The sequence below is a fragment of the Galeopterus variegatus genome, unplaced genomic scaffold, assembly GCF_000696425.1.
Source record: "Galeopterus variegatus unplaced genomic scaffold, G_variegatus-3.0.2 Scaffold4819, whole genome shotgun sequence".
In the NCBI taxonomy this organism is placed as follows: domain Eukaryota; kingdom Metazoa; phylum Chordata; class Mammalia; order Dermoptera; family Cynocephalidae; genus Galeopterus; species Galeopterus variegatus.
This window is the reverse complement of record NW_007730930.1, coordinates 91,915-112,107: the sequence shown is the minus strand read 5'-3', so window position 1 is coordinate 112,107 and position 20,193 is coordinate 91,915. Positions and strand designations below refer to the sequence as shown.

The 20,193-nt window shown below is 37.7% G+C and overlaps 1 protein-coding gene across 1 annotated transcript in view; it reads right to left on the bottom strand.

The window, feature by feature from the left end:
- Window positions 1–20,193, bottom strand: part of FASTKD2 (FAST kinase domains 2) — a 28,891-nt gene that overhangs the window by 5,584 nt on the left and 3,114 nt on the right. The window contains exons 2-6 of the mRNA XM_008588428.1: window positions 19,264–19,367; window positions 18,441–18,549; window positions 18,033–18,156; window positions 17,721–17,860; window positions 16,212–16,384 (exon numbers count right to left, since the gene is read on the bottom strand). Of these exons, the coding sequence (XP_008586650.1) occupies window positions 16,212–16,384; window positions 17,721–17,860; window positions 18,033–18,156; window positions 18,441–18,549; window positions 19,264–19,367 (650 nt within the window). The remainder of the gene's footprint in view (window positions 1–16,211; window positions 16,385–17,720; window positions 17,861–18,032; window positions 18,157–18,440; window positions 18,550–19,263; window positions 19,368–20,193) is intronic.

Sequence of the window (20,193 nt, the reverse complement as noted above, 5' to 3'; positions counted from 1 at the left end):
GGAATAAAGCCCTTTTTAACAATGAGACTGTAAAGGCAAATGTTTGAGATCAACTGACAGGTCCCATGGGTAGAGGTGGGTAGGTCAGGGAGGGAAGGAGGCCATGGTAGACTAGGAGAACTGTTGGCGGTACAACAGAAGGGGAGGAATGCAACAGATCCTAGACACAAAGGGAGGCAGCACTTACTAAACTGATAACTGATTGCATTTGGAGTGTGCAGCAGAACAGGGTGGGGCTGCAGATGAGGAACTCTGGAGCCTGGGTGGTGACCCCTCTCCAGTTTCTCTCCCTCACTCTCACTCAGTACCTCATGCTGCAGCAGCTCCCAACTGCATGTTAGTCCTGCACATGCTCTTCTCCTTCTTTCCTCCAGGCCTGCGTGTAGAGCACCTCCTACTCACGATGTTCTCTCCTGCTTATCTTCCATGATGACCTCCTAACTACCCAGCTTTTAAGATCAGCTAACTCACCACCACCTCCAGGCAGCACTGCCTGACACCCAGCTGGTCCTTGTGCTTCGCTGGGCTGGCATCCTGGCACATTCCTCTTCTACTTCCATATATCCTGCATAAAACTCTGTCACTATCATTTTCCTGCTGTACTTAATTGCCAACTTATGCGTCCACATTACTCATTACATAGAATCCTCTGGCAAGGATTGTGTCATCTTATTCATCTTTGTCCTAAGCAGCCAGGTGCTCGGTAAATGTTGCTGACTAAATGAACTAATAAACTTAGATGAGGAAGACTGGAGGAGCAGCTTGTTAGTGGAAAAGGATGAGTCCAGAAATCAGTCTGGAAGCTGACTTCCAGAACTGCTGAACATGAGACACTTCTGGGATGTACAGTGACCATATGCAACCCACAGGAACCCAGAGATGCAAGTCTGGTATTATTCACAGTGTGGTTTAGATCAAGAAGAGAAGAAACCTAAGGGCTGAAATGACAGAGCTTAAATGTTAAATGTTTTCTTCCTTGGGTTTTAAACCCAGGAAGATACTTCGGATTTAACACATCTTCTCTCCCATAGGCCATAATATAAATAAAATGATTAATGTGTGGACACACAATGTGCTAAGCCAAATTTCCTACCACTCTCCTACCTAACCCATCTCTTCTAGTCAACCCCCTTCTTCAATGCTTTGAGTTACTGCTTCCAAAACCTCTGCTACCCCAGCCGAAGATGCCATCTTCCTTTCTCCTTCCTCCATAAAGCACCTGTTTGGTACCTACCATTTACTGCCTTCCTCTGGATGTACAAGACTTGTCCTCTTAACTGGTCTAGGAAGGACAGGGAACATAAGCTTCTTTTTTTATGTCCTTAGAGTACCAAGTTCAGGCAACTGCACATTTATGTGCATTCAGAAAGGTGTGACTGATTAATCTCAATATATTAGCCACACTCTCATTGCACCTATTTCTCCAGTGGAGAATTGTTGAGGTGAGAGGCTAAGAGTTAGATCAGGGTTTCTCAATCTCACCACTCCTGACATTTTGGGCTCGATAATTCTTTGTTGTGAGGGGCTGTTCTGTGCATAGTAGGATGTTAGCTGCATCCTGGGCCTCTACCCATTAGAGGCCAACAGGACACATACCCCTTCCAGTTGTGACAACTAAAAATGCTTCTAGATATCGACAAATATCCCTAGAGGGAAAATCACCCCTGATTGAGAACCACTGGATTAGATGAAAGCAGATGGCCAAAAGGACAACATTCATAATTCCCCTCCTGTAATAATTCTGCTACTGCTCTTTTATTGAATTTCCCAATGTTTACTAACTTTGTTATGCCCCTTCTATTTCCAATATAACAATTTTATTGGACCAAGTTATCTCTTGGGCTGCCTAGAGTCAGCTGGAAAACTTCCCAACTACCCAGTGTTTATTCTCTTAATCTCATTGAATCTGTGGAGCTGTTTCTGAAATTTTAATTACTGCTCAGCTTGACACTATTTGCCTAGAAAGTTCAGGAGGTCCACAGAAGCCAGCCACACCGGGGGAGTATAGAAAGTGTAAATTTGGGGGATAATTTTCAGCCTTTATTAACTGCCTATTCTGTGCTAGGCCCTATGCTAAAGTTCAGGAGAACAGGAACCTGGGTCTGACTCGAAAGCTTGCCAACTGAAGAGCAGACACAGACTTACTGACAATTAACTACAACCATGTGATCAAGTCTCCACCAGAGATCTGTGTGGGGTGTGACAAATACAGGCATTCTGATAGAGACAATTAGGGAAGGCACAGGAAATGCAGTATGAGCCGAGTCTGTGGGCAGCTGCCTTGTATTTGGCCCAGAACCCCTTCGTTGATTAACTGCCCCTAAGGGATGGGCATGAGACTCAAACTCAGTCAATCAGATTTTGTCTTCTGGAAATCTGAATCTAGATGGAAAACTACAGGCACAGAAAGCAGTTAGAGTTAAGCCATTTGATGGCAAAGAGATGGCCTACAAATCTTGCCACTAAGATTCTCAGAACTGCCCCAGTTTGTTCCTCCAAGTCCTCTGTGATCTACATTCTAATTTTTAAAAAAACCTAACAATTACTGTGTGCCAGGCATCGTTTTAAGAACCTGACATAGGTTAACTCATTTAATACAACTACCTAATGCCATTAAATATAACTCATCTCTATTTTAATAGATGAACAAACTGAGGCACAGAGAAGTAAGTTGCCAAAAGTCAAGCAGCTAATAAATGGCAGGACTGGAATTCAAACCTAAGCAAGCTGTCTCCAGAGTCTGTGCTATTAATCACTCTTCTAACAAATGACATTTTATATGTGTTTCTGGTTTTTAACGGACCTTAACTGATCCACAGAGGTAAGAAAAGATGTTTTGGGCGGAAAGCAGAAGTATGAAAGAGCCTGGCATGTCTGAAGAATTGCTGTGTTTAACAGCAGAAATGCATGGTTGTGGTCAAAGTAAAAAAAAACAGAAAGCAGGGCCGGCCCGGTGGCACACTGGAGAATGCGCCTCTTGGGAGCGTGGCGGCGCTCCCGCCGAGGGTTCGGATCCCATGTGGAGACCGGTTCCCGCTCACTGGCTGAGCGCGGTGCGGGCGCAACACCGAGGGTTGCGATCCCGTTGCCGGTCAGTAAAAAAGACAAAAAGGAAAAAAAACAAAAACAAAAACAGAAAGCAGTACCTTGGGACCAAATTAATAGTTAGGGTCAAAATTGAACTATGGGGAAGCAGCAAGATGGTGGAATAGGAAGGACAGCTCTTGTTGCCCTCCAGAAACACGAATTTCAACAAGGACATACAGACCAAAATACCATTATGAGAAGTCCCGAATCCAGTTAAGAGGTTGTAGTACTCTAGACAAGCACAAAACCAAGAAAGAACAGCTGCATTAAAACAGGTAAGAAGAGCAATTTCACTTTACCCATGTCAGCCCCTCCCCCAAGGTGGCACAGCTCAGCACAGAGAGACTGACTTGGCCCAGGACTTCTCCCTCAGAGCAAGAGAGTGGGGCATGCATCCAACATCCCAGCCTTTCAGTACATCTCCCACTGCCTGATAGGCTGGTTTCTTTCTCACCTCACATGAAGTACTGAGAAATTAGCATAGTTCAAATGCTTGGGGACAGTTAAGAACAATAGAAAAGGGGTGGGCAGCTTGTTGCACCCAGCATAGCTCCGTAAGATTGAGAGAAGGTGCAGAACCTGAGGGTTCACCCCCAGGAGGGAGGGAGAGCAGTGGAGCATGGCTTCAACACCAGCCTTTTGGTGCGATGTCCAAGAGGCCAGTTTCAGTCTTGCCTTACAAGAAGAGCTGATGGAATCAGCATAGTTAGGAATCCTGAAAGGGGTTGGTGGCTTGCAGCAGCCAGCACAACTCTGGAAGACTGGGAGAAGGGCAGAACGCAAGGCTTCTCCATCGGAAAGAAGAGAGGGGAGTGGAACATGCCTTCAATGTCCCAGCCTGCAGTACAGCAGTCAGACACGAGAGGGACCAAGAAATTACGAGCTCCTGAAAAAAAGAAACCAATAAATCTCTTTACTTAGGAATCCACATGCACATCCACAGAAAAGGTCTGAAAGGCTCCCAGAACCTATAGTTGGGCTGACTGGTGAAGGTCTTTCCCTGTCAAAGTCAATCCATAAAGATGGGGAGAAGAAGTTGTTTCTTCAAATGAGCAGATAGCAATGCAAAGCTATAAGGAACAAAAAGAATCAGGGAAATGTGACACAATCAGATGACTAAAATGAATTTCCAGTAACCTACTTTAAGGAAATGGATTCTATGAATTGACTGGCAAAGAATTCAAAAAAAATCATCATATAAGAACAGAGATAGACAAGTAAATGAAATCAGGAAAATGATACATAAACAAAATGAGAATATAATCAAAGACATAAGAAACTATAAAAAAGAACCAAACAAATTATGGAGCTGAAGAATACAATAACTGAAGAATTCACTAGAGGGCTAAAAGAGCAATACTTAATCAAGCGGAAGAAAGAATTAGCAAACTTGAAGCAGGTCATTTAAAATTATCCAGTCACAGGAGCAAAAGGAAAAAAGAACAAAAGAGTTAAGAAAGCCCAAGGGAGTTATGGGACACCATCAAGCCAACCACTATATGTATTATGGGTTTCTCAGAAGGAAAAGAGAGGAAAAAGGGGGCAGAAAGCTTATTTAAAGAAGTAACAGCTGAAAATTTTGCAATTCTGGGAAGGGTAAAGGACATCCAGATTCATAAAGCCCAAAGGACCCCAAATAAGATAAACCTAAAGAAATCTCTATTGAGACACACTGTAATCAAACTGCCAAAATTCAAAGACAAAGAAGGACTTCTGAAAGCAACTCACCTGGTATAAGGGAGAAAAGCAACTCATCAAGTACAAGGGAGCAACCAAAAGACTATTGGTGAATTTCTCAGCAGAAACCTTGCAGGCCAGAAGGAAACAGGATGATGTGTTCAAAGTGCTGCCAGACAATACCACCAACCAAAAATTCTATACTCAGCAAAACTGTCCTTCAAAACTGAAGAGATAAAAACCCACAGACAAATGAGAGTTGAGGGAGATCATCACCACTAGCCTTGCCCTACAAGAAATGCTAAAGGGAGTTCTTCTATTTGAAACAAAAGAACACAAAGCAGCAATACAAAAGCACATGAAAGTATAAAATTGTGATACTATGATGTATATATATTTTGGTTTTCATACACCCAAGATTCTCAGCTTCTGTTATTTCCTTAGTGACTACAGCAATCAGAATATCTTTTGTTAAAGCATTTAGCGTTTTGTCCTTGGTTCCCAAATAGGTTTGTTATTTACAACAATCCTTTTCAAACACATGTGAGCTTATGTTAATGGGGCAATTTTTGGAAAGCCACTGGATGCCACAGGATAGGGGGCTGGTTGCCAGGGGAACCAGCCATGTACTCAGAGGGTTGGAACTTTCAGGCCCCACTCCCCAATTTCCTGGGAGTGGAGAGGGGCTAAAGATTAAGTTGACTAACAGTGGACAATGATTTAATCAATCATGCCTACATAACAACACCTTCATAAAAACCCAAGAGGCCTAGATTTGGAGAGCTTCTGAATAGCAAACAGGTAGGGATTTGCAAATTAAGTTGCTGGGAGAATGCCCCAACTTCACAGGGACAGAAGTTCCTGTGCTTGGGACCCTTTTAGACTTTGCCCTATGTATCTTTTCTTCTGGCTATTTATTTGTATCCTTTAAAATATCCTTCCCAACAAACTGGTAAATTTAAGTATGTGTTCTCCTGAGTTATGTGAGCCACTCTAGTAAATCAGTTGAAAAGGAGGGGGTGTGGGAACCCCAATTTATAGCTGGTTAGATGTAAGTTCCAGAGGACTGGACTTGTGATTGGCACCTAAAGTACAGGGGCAGTCATGGGGACTGAGCACTTAACTTGTGGGATCTGACGCTATCTCCAGGCAGACAGTGTTAGAATAGATTTGAATTAAAGTAGACCCAGCTGGGGCCTGCAGCAGAATTGGTCGCTTGGTTACTGGTGGGGAGAAATCCCTACATATTTGGCCACAGAAGTCTTCTGTGTTGACAGTGGCTTGAAAGCAGAGGAAAAATGGCTTAGTTTTTTTTCCTACTCATTTTGTGTTTTTCCCACAAAAACTCACTGGTAAAGGTAAATATACAGACAAATACAGAATGTTCTAATATTGTAATGGTGGTCTGTAAACCACTTTTAATTCTAGTATAAAAGTTGAAAGACAAAGTATTAAGAATAACTAATTATAAAAATTTGTTAATGGATAAACAATATAAAACAATTTACATTGTGACATCAATAAAATAGAGTGTGGAGAAGAAGTAAAAGTGTAGAGTTTTTGCATGCAATTGAAATTAAATTGTTACCAGCTTAAAGAGATTATTAAAATAAGATATTTTATGTAAGACTCATGGCAACCACAAATAAAATGCCTATTGAGTATACAAAAAAAAAGGAGAAAGAAATTAAAGCAAATTATTTTTAAAAATCAACAAATCACAAAAGAAGAAAGCAAGAGAGGAAAAGATGAAAAAATAGAAAACAACAAAATGGCAATAGTAAGTTGCTCTCTATCAATAATGACACCTAAAGGAATTAGAAAATGGATTAAACTCCCCAATCAAAAGACACAGAGTAGCTGAATTAAAAAAACAAGACCCAACTATATGCTGTCTACCTGAGATTCACCTTCTCACTTTAGATTTAAAGACATGCATAGTCTGACAGTGAAGAGATGAAATGATATTGCATGCAAATGGTAACCAAAAGACAGCAGGAGTGGCCATACTTATACCAAAAAATAGACTTTAAGTCAAAAACTGTCAAAGAGATAAAGAAGGACATAATATAATAACAAAAAGGTCAATTCATCAGGAAGATGTAACAATTATAAACACATACACAATCAATATCAGAGTACCTAAATGCGTAATACAAAATTTGACAGATCTAAAGGGAAAAAAAAGACAGCAATACAGTCATAGTAGGAAACTTCAATACCCTATTTTCAATAATGAATAGAACATCCAGACAGAAAATTAATAAGAAAACAAGGGTTTTGAACAACTCTATAGACAAAACAGATGTAACAGTATCCTTTCTGACCAAATTAGAAATCAACAGCAGAAGGAAAAATGGAAAAACTACTCATTTTAATTTTCCACGTAACCACTCTCAAACAAAGGGTCTAAGAAGAAATCAAAAGGGATGTTGGAAAATATCTTGAGACAAACAAAATCAAAAACACAACATACCAAAAATTATGAGATGCAGAAAAGGCAATACTAAGAGGACAGTTTACAGTGATAAACACGTACCTTAAAAAGAAGAAAGATCTCAAATAAATAACCTAAATTTACACCTCAAGGAACTGGAAAAAGAACAAACTAGGCACAAACTTAGAAGGAGGGAATAATAAAGATTAGAACAAAGATAAATGAAATAGAGAATAGAAAAACATCAGCAAAACTAAGAGACAGTTTTTTGAAAAGATGAACAAAACTGACAAACCTTTAGCTAGACTAACAAAGAAAAAAATAGAGAAGACTCAAAAAAATAAAAACAGAGATGAAAGAGGAGACATTACAACTAATGCCACAAATAGGGCTGGCCAATTAGCTCAGTTGGTCAGAGTGTGGTGCTGGTAACATAAAGGTCCAAGGTTCAAGTCCCTGCCACGAGCCATCCAAAAAAAAATGGAAATAACAATTATTGCCACAGAAATAAAAAAGGATAAGAGACTGCTAGGAATAATTATATGCCAACAAATTATATAATCAAGAAGACTGGATAAATTCCTAGAAATATACAACCTATCAGGACTGAATCATGAAGAAATGGAAAATCTGATCAGACTAATAATAAAACTGAATCAGTAATTAAAAACCTTCCAACAATGAAAAAGACCAGGACCAGATGGTGTCACTGGTAAATTCTACCAAATGTTGAGGGAAGAATTAACACCAATCCTTCTTAAACTCTTCCAAACACTTGAAGAAGAGGGAACACTTCCAAACTCATTATATGAGGCCAGCATCACCTTGATACCAAAGCCAGATGAAGGCACTGCAAGAAAAAAACAAGCCAATATCCCTGATGAACACAGATGCAAAAATACTCAACAAAATACTAGCAAACCAAATTTCATAGCACATTAAAAGGCTCATATAGGGTTGGGTGGTTAGCTTAATTGGTTAGAGCATGGTGCTGGTAACACCAATGTCCAGGGACTGATCCCTATAGTGGCCAGCCACCAAGAAAAAAATAATAATAATAAAAATAAAAAAGGATCCTACACCATGAGTAACTAGGATTTATCCCTGGGAAACAAGGATGATGAAGCATATGCAAATTAATGTGATACACCACATTAACAGAATGAAGAGTAAAAATCACATTATCATCTCAGTAGAAGCAGGAAAAGCATTTGACAAAATTTAACATCCTTTCATGATAAAAACTCTCAACAGATTAAGTATAGAAAGGATGAATGTCAACATAATAAAGTCCATATATAAAAAGCTCATAGATAATAACATATTCAACGGTGAAAAACAGAAATTTTTTCCACTAAGACCAGGAATAAGACAAAAATGCCTATTCTCACCACTCTTAAAACGACATAGTACTGGAAATCCTAGACAGAGAAATTAGGAGAGGAAGGAAGGAAGAGGGGGAAGGAGGAAGGGGAGAAAAGGAAAGTTAGGGAAAAAAAAAAAAGAAATAAAAGGCATCCAAATCAGAAAAAAGTAAAATTATCTGTTGTGTTCCTATACACTAACAACAAACTATCCAAAAAGGAAATTAGAAAAACAATCCCAAGGTCGGGTCAAGATGGCAGAGTAGTCGGTTCCTGGTGTTGCTCTCTCCCACAGAATGACCAATTTGCAACTATTAAGGTGCAATGACAGAAGACCCAAGATCTGCACTGGAACAGGCAGGAAACGCGTGCCACGGGACTCCAATTCAGGTTGCTCCCCACTGAATAGAGAGACTTAAGAGGCTCGGGGCCCCCACACCCGAGCCTCTTAATAGCTGAGCTGGAAAAGGCAGGCAGGGCTGGACTTCTGGCCCAGGCCAGTCCCCGCTGCCAAGAGAGACTTTAGAGCCTTGGGGCTCCCACACCCCAAGCCAGCCATCTGGGAGAAGGCAGCTGGGGTGGGACTTCCGGCCCAGCCTGGTCCCAGCCACCGGGAAAGACTTAAGAGGCTTGGGGCTCCCGTACCCCATGCCAGCTGAGCTGGAGAAGGCAGGCAGAACAGGACTTCCAGCCCAGGTCAGTCCATGCCACTGGGAGAGAATTAAGAGGTTCAGGGTCCCCACACACCAAGCCAGCCTCAGGGTCCCCACACACCAAGCCAGCCATCCCAGAGAAGGCAGGTGGGGCTGGACTTCTGGCCCAGGCCAGTCCCACCACCAGTAGAGACTTAAGAGGCTCGGGGCCCCCACACCCTGAGCCACCTGTCTCAGAACAGGCAGGCGCACTTGGACCCCCAGCCCAGGTTAGTTCCTGCTGACCAGAAGCAGCAGTCCCTTCAGGATCCAAACCAGTCATTGGGGTGAAATGAGTGGACTGTGATACCCCTGGCCACAATAACAAAACACCAAAGGAAAGATACCAGAAATATGAAAAATCAAGAAAGTACATCGCCACCAAAGGAAAATAATAACTCTCAAAGCTCTAGATCCTATAGAACAGGAAGTCTTTGAAATGACAGACAAGGAATTTAGAGTAACAATTCTAAGGAAACTAAATGAGATACAAGAAAACTCAGATAACACAATGAAATGAGAAAAAATATAATGGATCTGAAAGAAGAAATGTACAAAGAAATCAATGCCTTGAAAAAGAACATAGCTGAGCTTGTGGAGCTGAAGGATTCATTCAACGAAATAAAAAACACAACAGTTTAACCAGCAGACTTGAACAAGCAGAAGAGAGAATTTCTGACCTCGAAGACAGGCTGTTTGAATTAACACAGGCAGACCAGAAAAAATTTTAAAAGAATCAAAAAAATTGAAGAAAATCTTAAGCACTCAAATATCCTAATCACAGGTATTCCAGGAGGGGAGGAAAAAGGAAATGGCATTGAAAACACATTCAATGAAGTAATAGCAGAAAACTTCCCAAGTATAGGGAAAGTCACAGATCTCCAGATTCAGGAAGCCCAAAGATCCCTAAACACATTCAACCCAAAAAAATCCTCTCCAAGACGTGTGATAATCAAACTGGCAAAACTCAAAGACAAAGAGAGAATCATAAAAGCTGCAAGAGAAAAGCAGCAAGTCACCGATAAGGGAGCCCCAATCAGAATAACATCAGACTTTTCATCAGAAACCCTAAAAGCCAGAAAAGAATGAGATGATATATTCAAAACACTAAAGAATACTTTATCCAGCAAGAATATCCTTCAGAAATGAAGGACAAATAATATATTTCTCAGAAATTCTCAAGGAAGTACTGGGTTTGATACCACAAAAACAACCATCACTGCCATGAATACTCAAGAAAGAACAATACTTACCAGCAAAACAAAAATGCTAACAAAGACAAAAAAAATAGTTTATCTATCACCCCAAGAAACCAACAAATACAGAAGACAAACAGAAAATTAGAAAGGAACAAAAGGTACTTAAGACATCTAAACAAAAATCAGTAAAATGCTAGGAGTAAATCAACATCTTTCAATAATGACTCTAAATGTAAAGGGATTAAATTCCCCATTCAAAAGACACAGACTGACTGACCGGATTAAAAAGATGGACCCAACAATATGCAGTCTTCAAGAGACTAGACTCACTTGACCTGTAAAGACACACAAAGATTAAGAGTGAAAGGATGGAAAAAAATATATCATGCAAATAGAAATGATAAACAAGCTGAAGTAGCTATTCTTATATCAGATAAAATAGACTTTAAAGCAAAAACCATAAAAAGAGATAAAGAAGGCCACTATATACTGATAAAAAGATCTATCCATCAAGAAGACATAACAATCATAAATATATATGCACCCAATATCAGAGCAGCCAGATTTATACAGCAAACACTATTAGATCTAAAAAAAGAGATAGACACTAACACCATAATAGTGGGGGACTTGAACACTTCACTCTCTTCATTGGACAGATCATCTAGGCAAAAAATCAACACAGAAACACAGGATCTAAACAATACTTTAGGGCTGGCCCGTGGCTCACTCGGGAGAGTGCGGTGCTGATAACACCAAGGCCACAGGTTCAGATCCCATATAGGGATGGCCGGTTCACTCACTTGGGAGAGCGTGGTGCTGACAACACCAAGTCAAGGGTTAAGATCCCCTTACCGGTCATCTTTAAAAAAAAAAAAAAAAATTAGAAACGAAAAAGGTGATATTACAACTGACATCTCAGAAATACAAGGACTCATTAGAGCCTACTATAAACAACTATATGCCAACAAATTTGAAAATCTGGAGGAAATGGATAAATTTCTGGATGCCTACATGCTACCAAAACTGAGGCAAGAAGATATAGAAAATCTGAACAGACCAATAACAATAAAAGAGATTGAAGCTGTTATCAGAAGGCTCCCAACAAAGAAAAGCCCAAGACTGGATGGGTTCACTGCAGAGTTCTACCAAACCTTCAAAGGGGAACTGATACCAATTCTCTACAAACTATTCCAAAAGATTGAAACAGAGGCCATTCTCCCAAACTCATTCTATTAGGCAAAAATCACCCTGATAGCAAAACCAGACAAAGATGCATCAAAAATAGAAAACTACAGGCCAATATCTGTGATGAATATAGATGCAAAAATCTTCAATAAAATACTAGCTAACACATACACAAAATTATATATCATGATCAAGTGAGATTTATCCCAGGGATGCAAGGTTGGTTCAACATATGCAAATCAATAAATGTGATACATCACATCAATAAAAGCAAAGACAAAAACCACATGATCATCTCTACTGATGCTGAAAAAGCACTTAACAAAATTCAACATTCTTTCATGATAAAGACTCTCTACAAGTTAGACATAGACAGAAAGTATCACTACATAATTAAAACCACATACGATAAGCCCACTGCCAATATCATCCTGAAAAGCTTTCAGCTTTTCCCTTAAAAACAGGAACTAGATAAGGATGCCCACTCTCACCACTCCTATTCAACAGTGTTGGAAGTACTAGCCAGAGCAATCAGAGAAGAGAAGGAAACAAAGGGCATACAGATTGGAAAGGATAAAGTCAAGTTGTCCCTGTTTGTGGATGATATGTTCCTATATAGTGAACAGCCTAAAGCCTCTGTAAAAAAACTCCTAGAGTTGATAACTTATTTCAGCAAAGTTGCAGGATACCAAATCAATACACAAAAATCAGTAGCATTTCTATACTCCAACAGTGAACATGCAGAAAAAGAAATCAAGAAAGTTAGCCCATTTGCAATAGCCTCCAAAAAAATAAAATACTTAGGAATAAAGCTGACCAAGGATGTGAAAAATCTCTGTAAAGAGAACTACAAATCACTGTTGACAGAAATTAAAGAGAACACAAGAAGATGGAAAGATATCCCATGCTCTTGGATTGGAAGAATTAACATTGTGAAAATGTCCATATTACACAAAGCAATCTACAGATTCAATGTAATCCCCATCAAAATTCCAATGACTTTTTCCTCTGAGATGGAAAAAGCTATCCAGACATTTATATGAAACAACAAAAAACCACGCATAGCCAAAGCAATCCTGAGCAAAAAAAAGTAAAGCTGAAGGCATAACAATACCTGACTTCAAACTATATTACAAAGCTATAATAACCAAAACAGCATGGTACTGGCATAAAAATAGATACACAGATCAATGGAATAGAATAGAGAACCCAGAAATAAATTCATACGCCTACAGCCATCTGATCTTCGACAAGGCAGCATATCTATATACTGGGGAAGAGACTGCCTTTTCAACAAGTGGTGCTAGGAAAACTGGATACTCATATGTAGGAGAATGAAACTAGACCCGTACCTTTTGGTACCATATACCAAAATCAACTCAAAATGGATTAAAGAATTAAATATATATCCTGTAACAATAAAACTCCTTAAAAATAACCATAGGGGAAACACTCCAGGAAGAACAAGTGGGTACAGACTTCATGAATAGGACCCAAAAAGCACAGGCAACTATAGGAAAAATAAACAAATGGGATTATATCAAACCAAAAAGCTTCTGTACAGCAAAAGAAACAATCAACAGAGTAAAAAGACAACCAACAGAGTGGGAGAAAATATTTGCAAAATATACGTCTGACAAAGGATTAATATACAGAATATATAATGAACTCAAACAACTTTACATCAAACAAACAAATAATCCAATTAAAAAATGGGCAAAGGAGCTGAATAGGCATTTCTCAAAGGAAGATATACAAATGGCCAACAGACACATGAAAAAATGCTCAACCTCACTCAGCATCCAGGAAATGCAAATCAAGACCACTTTGAGATACCATCTCACTCCAGTTAGGTTGGCTAACATCCAAAAGACTGAGAATGATAAGTGCTGGAGAGGTTGCGGAGAAATAGGAACTCTCATACACTTTTGGTGGAGCTCCAAAATGGTGCAGACTTTACGGAAAATGGTATGGAGGTTCCTCAAACAATTACAGATAGATCTACCATATGACCCAGCTATTCTACTGTTGGGAATATACTCAGAGGAATGGAAATCATCATGCCAAAGGGATACGTGTACTCCCATGTTTATTGCAGCTCTATTTACAATAGCCAATAGTTGGAACCAGCCCAAAAGTCCATCATTTGATGACTGGAAAAGGCAAATGTGGTATACCTACACAATGGAATACTACTCTACTATAAAAAAGAACATAATACTACCATTCGCAACAACATGGACGCACTTAGAGAAAACTATATTAAGTGAAACAAGTCAGGCACAGAAAGAGAAATACCACATGTTCTCACTTATTTGTGGGAGCTAAAAATAAATAAATAAATAAACACACAAACAAATCAAGGGGTGGCGGGGAAGAAGACAGAATAACCACAAAAATTCCTTGAACTATTTAAGTCAAGTGAACAGATATGATGGGGGGGAGGGAAGGTGTTGAGAGGAATGGGTAAAGGGGCATGAAAATCAACTACAATGTATATTGAGAAGTAAAAGAAAAAGAAAAACAATGCCATTTGCAATAACATCGAAAAGTATACAATAACTTAGGAATAAACTTAACCAAGGAGGTGAAAGATTTGTATACTGGAAACTACAAAAAACAGATGAAAGAAATTAAAGACAACAATATATGGAGAGACATCTTGTGTTCATGACTTGGAAGACTTAATATTGTTAAAATGCCCATACTACCCAAAGTGATCTACAGATTCAGTACAATCCCTATCAAAATCCCAATGACATTTTTAATAGAAATATATGGAATCACAGAAGACCCTGAAGTGCCAAAGCAATCTTGAGAAAGAAGAACACAGGTGGAGGCTTCACAATTCTTGATGTTAAAATATATTACAAAGCTGCAATACTTAAAATAGTATGGCACTGGCATAAAAACAGACATGCATGCCAAGAACACACGACAGAAAAAGGATAGTCCCTTCAACACAGAATGTTGGAAAAACTGAATATTCACATGCAAAAGAATAAAATTGGACCCTCATCTTACACCATACACAAAAATCCATCAAATATATTAAAAATTTAAACATAAGACCAGAAATTATAAAACTCCTATGAGAAAATACATGGGAAAAGCTTCATGACATTTGTTTAGCAATGGCTTTTTTGGGTGTGATACCAAAAGTATAATCGACAAAAGCAAAAATAGACAAGGGAAACCACATTAAATGAAAATATTTCTGCACAGCAAAGGAAACAACAGTGAAGAGATAACCTACAGAATAGGGGGAAATATTTACAAACCATATATCTGATAAGGGGTTATATCCAAAATTCATAAAACTCCTACAACTCAACAGCAAAAACAAAAAAAAAAAATACCCAATAACATGATCTAAAAATTGGGCAAAAGGTTTAAGCAGACATTTCTCCAAAGACATACAAATGGTCAGCAGTTATATGAAAAGATGCTCAGCATCACTAATCACCAGAGAAATGCAAATCACAACCACAATGAGATATTGCTTCACACCTGTGAGGATGGGTATAATCAAAAAACAAAAAATAACAAGTGCTGGTGAGGATGTGAAGAAATGGGAACCCTTGTACACTATTGGTGAGAATGCAAAATGGTGCAGCCACTATGGAAAACAGTTTCCACTATGGAAAATTTTTTCCTCAAAAAATCTGAAAGCAGAACTATCATGTGATCCAGCAATCCCACTTCTGGGTATATTTCAGCTCATAAGAACTGAAATCAGAATCTCTAAAAGATATCTGCACTCTCATGTTAACTGCAGCATTATTCACAATAGCCAATATATGGAAACAACCTAAATGTCCATCAACAGTTGAATGGATAAAGAAAATGGGGTATATACATACAATGAAATATTATTTAGCCTTGAAAAAGAAGAAAATGCTGCTATATGCTAATTGGAGGACACTATGCTAAGTGAAATATGGTGCCAAAGGACAAATACTGCATGAAGAATCTAACAAATGAGTCATAGAAACAGAGAGTATAATGGTGATTACCAAAGGTGGAGAGAGGAGGAAATGGGGAATTGCTGTTCAACAGGTATAAAGATTCAGTTATGCAAGATAATCTAAGTTCTAGAGCTCCACTGTACAACTCTGCCTATAGTTAACAGTACTGTATTACACATTTTAAAATTTAAGAGGACAGATCTCACATTAAGTGTTCTTACCAAAATAAAAATTTAAAACCCAACAATAAAAAAAAAAAATTTAAAGATACATTGCTCAATTTTTCAATAAAATTTTAAAAACTAAACTATGAACTTAGGAGCCAAGTGGACAAGCTAAGAGAGTTTAAAATGAAAACTATACTGCATTAATAAATATGTTATAAAGAACAAAGAGATAAGCAAGACAAAGAAGAGCAAAAATAAAACAAAATTATGTTTAACTTTCTAAATGAGTAAGAAACACTATGTTTTATTTATTGACATGGACAATGGCTATGTATGTCTTCACTTGTGATAACTCATTAAGATTATAATTTGTGATCTTTTCTATAAGAAGGTTATGTGGCAATAAAAAAGTAAAAAAGGACAAGTACATACTCTTTGTTCTGGCATTTGTAGACATGATTAAGAGAAGAATAAACATGAAGAATAGAGACAATGTTTTTCATGTTTAGGGATTCAGGTTTCTCTATTACACTCTTCATAAACAAGTCCAGCAAACCAATAGGTCGAAAGCCAAGGTTCTCAAATAAAATGAGAAGAAAAAGGACCTTAAAAAGAGAGTTGAAAGAAAACTCTTTAATAATTACAGCATTACAGATTAATACTAACAGTAATCTTTCAGATCTCAAAATAAACAGCAATACAACTGTCCTGATCAACAGAATATTCTCTAAAAAGGAACAATTATCTTTTCCTCACAAAATCTGTTCTATTAATTCTTAAATTAGGTAGCAAGTTAATAAGCAACCTCTTTTTATAAGCTGATGACCAGAACATACAATGGTTTCCATATTTCCATTTCATTTAAAAATAAACTCCTTCCTACATGCTTTTTATACAACAGATCTGAAAATTACTTTTAAATATAACTTTTCTGAAGTTTTTGAAAATGACCAACTCAGTCTTGAACTCCTCTCACTACCAAACCTAGACTTCCTAGATTCTAACAAATGAAATAACTCAAAATGTTCTATATTTAATGTTAATTTCTTTTTTTTTTCCTTTTTGTCTTTTTTCGTGACCGGTAACGGGATCACAACCCCCAGTGTTGCGCCCGTACCGCGACCAGCAATGGGATCACAACCCTTGGTGTCGCGCCCGCACCGCACTCAACCAGTGAGCGGACCGGTCTCTATATGGGATCCAAACCCTCGGCGCGCCGCCACACTCCCAAGCGCCGCACTCTACAGAGTGCACCACCGGGCAGGCCCCTTAATGTTCATTTCTATAAGTGAAAATGGACCTGAAATATTATGATCAAAATAAATTTTCTAGTTTACCTTTGATTTCTGTCTGATCTTTCTTACTTAAGATTATTACTTCTCTTTCCAAAATCAATTTCCATATTAAACTCAATATAATGATCTAACATAATTATCATCTACTTCACTTTAAAAAGTTTTTGCCAGCAGCTTCATTTACATGTTTATATTATTAACACAGTCCCTGAATTTAAAAGCTCTTACTCTGGAGGAAATAATGAACATGATCATTAAGTAATGATATTTTATTCTTCAAAAACCATAAGCCTGTCATATTATCCATCTTTATTACTCAAAATCTAACAAGGAAAATGTATAAACACAGAAATAATGCTAAATATCTAACCAAAGTACCATACAACCTTTTGAAAACCAAACAAAACAACAAACTTTGAAAAATATAATTTTTGTTTCAGACAGAAAGATGGTCAAAAGACTCAATAGTATATTAACAAGTAATCTCCAGATAGAAATAATGAGGAGCTAATTTTTCAAAAGTCAGCTTAGCATTGGAATATTTTGGTATCTTAACTGCTAAAAAGGTAAAAGAGAAATACTTAAAATGCTAAATGAGTTAGTATGCTTCTTGAAAGTTTCTGGGGCTTACTGTTAACATACTCACTTGTTTCAACGTCCAGATGTCAAAAGTTGTAGCCACATAATCTGCTATTCCCTTGAAGAGATCTAAATTATGGTATCGTAGGTCTTTGCAGGACTGCAATATGTTGACCATTATCTTAAAAGGACACCCATGGATATTAGCTTTAAGAATGAGTTAAATATATAAAAAATTACCAAATGGTTTTGAATGTAAGATTCAAGATGCTTGATACTTTTTTTTCATATAAGGGCAAAGTTTTAAAACAAACAAAACAAATATAGTCTAAAACAGTAGATCAGATGCTACAAATTATGAGAGAAAAATTCCCCTTACCTATGACCATCTTACTGCATTCATTGAGGAGTATAACAGAACGGTGATTCATGGCAGCTAGAACCTCAAACATTCGCTGGCTATTCAAAACAGAAAATCTGTCTAATTCCCTCAAGGCTTTCATCTAAAGAAAAACAAACTTAAATTTAAGTTATTATTTGTGGCAAAGTAACTTTTATTTTTAAATAGAAAGGATAAGGTTTAAGAAATATAACTCAAATAGATAAATATACAGTATATAATAATATATACAGATAAATATGTCTACTTCGATTAATTCGTCTTAGCAAAACTAAACCCAAAAGCACAGCAATATCCTCCTAAGAAAATGGACTTCAAGAAATGACAGCAGGTCACAAGAATTTTTTTTTTCCAATTTCACCCACTAGAGAAAATTCAGGTATTTACCTCCAGTTTCCTTTTAAAAGCAATTGGTGCATCTTTTCCAATACTTTTCATCATAGTTTGTAACGTAAAGACACGTTCTATTTTCCAAACTTGCTGATCAACTAGTATCCTGTCATCAAACACAATAAATATTACAACATTAAAATCTTCAAATCCGAAGAGAAATCTTAACATTTCATTTAGTCCAGCCCTTATTTCCTATAGGCATTGAATATGAAGCCCACAGAAATGATCTACCCACCCAAGAGAGTGTAAGTAGCTAGTGAAAGATCCAAAACCATGCTAGTACTATTTCCTCTCACCTTACTGTGGTATCTTTATTAATGAACAAATTACTTCAAGAGATTATAGTAAGATGTTCTATGCATAGTCAAAGAAAACGGGAATTAAGTGTTATTCTTACTAACAGATGACATTAGATCAGTTGCACCGATTTTATAAATTCATTTTCGGTTGGGCCAGTGTCATATAACTGTTACATAGTGTCCAAATAAAATAGTTATTGACTATAGAATTGACTATACAAATGAATTGTCCCCCACACAACACATCAGTACTATGTTTTAAGATAAATTAATTTAGAGCTCAATGTTACCCACATCTTTTTTATAATGGACCCTTAAAGAAGTATTATTTCCAGCTTTATCTCATCCAGAGTCAGGATTTTAAGTTTTATAAGGTATTAAAGACTGTAACTACCAACAAACCTTCCCTGCCCACACCCCTCCAACAAGAGCAGTTCAGTTTTCTTCTTAATTTTTTATTCCAGATATGAGAAACAGAGGAAAAATCCACATGAACAATGCATGAGAAGAGTTCTCACCGCAATCCTTCTCGAAGAACATGTACATTCTTGCATGGCTCCATTGCCTCTAAAACAGTTGACAAAACTGAAAGACATCTCTCATCACACTCATTGATACGTTCCTATTGAAATATGATTACAAAAACACTATAGGTGATGATGCCATAGGAGACTACCTTACCCAAGTAAAACTACTGAACTGATGCTTTCAATTAAAGGGTTAAGTATCAAACCAATAATTCATAATTATTCCATGCTACGGGTTAAATGTGTCCCCAAAAGATTCATGATTGGAAACTTAATCTTCATTGTAACAGAATTAAGAGGGTGGAAATTCCAATTACGGTAACTGAAAGATGAGGTCTTTTGAAAGGTGATCAGATTGTGAGGACTGTACCCTTGTGAATGAATTAATCCATTGATGGTTTAATGGGTGGTCATGGGTGTAGTTCTGATGGCTTTAAAAGGAGAGCAAGTAAGGAAGTTAGCTCTCTCTTGCTCAGCCATTCACCACATGACACCCTGCATCACTACAGAGTCGCCACCAAAGAAGGCCCTCACCAGATGTGTTCCCCAGGCTTTGGACTTCCCAGCCTCCAAACTGTAAGAAATCAATTTCATTTTTCTGTAAATTACCCAGTTTCAGGTATTCTGTTACAAGCAACAGAAAAAGGATGAATACAGTCCACAAAACAGCATCTTTGGGAGGTAAGATATTATACTTAAGTGAATTTTCCAAATAACTGATATGCACCCCTTTATATATCAACACTTTTTACATTCACCATTATCATTGAAAATCTATTCTTTCAGGTCCTTCTAGTTAGGTTACTAATTTAAAATCCAGAAATGGTAGTGGGCATAGTTTGGAAAGTGAATAGTAACACAGCTTATCTAGTACTCTATAATTTAATCACTACTAGTCTATATACCACACAAGAGTAGTTG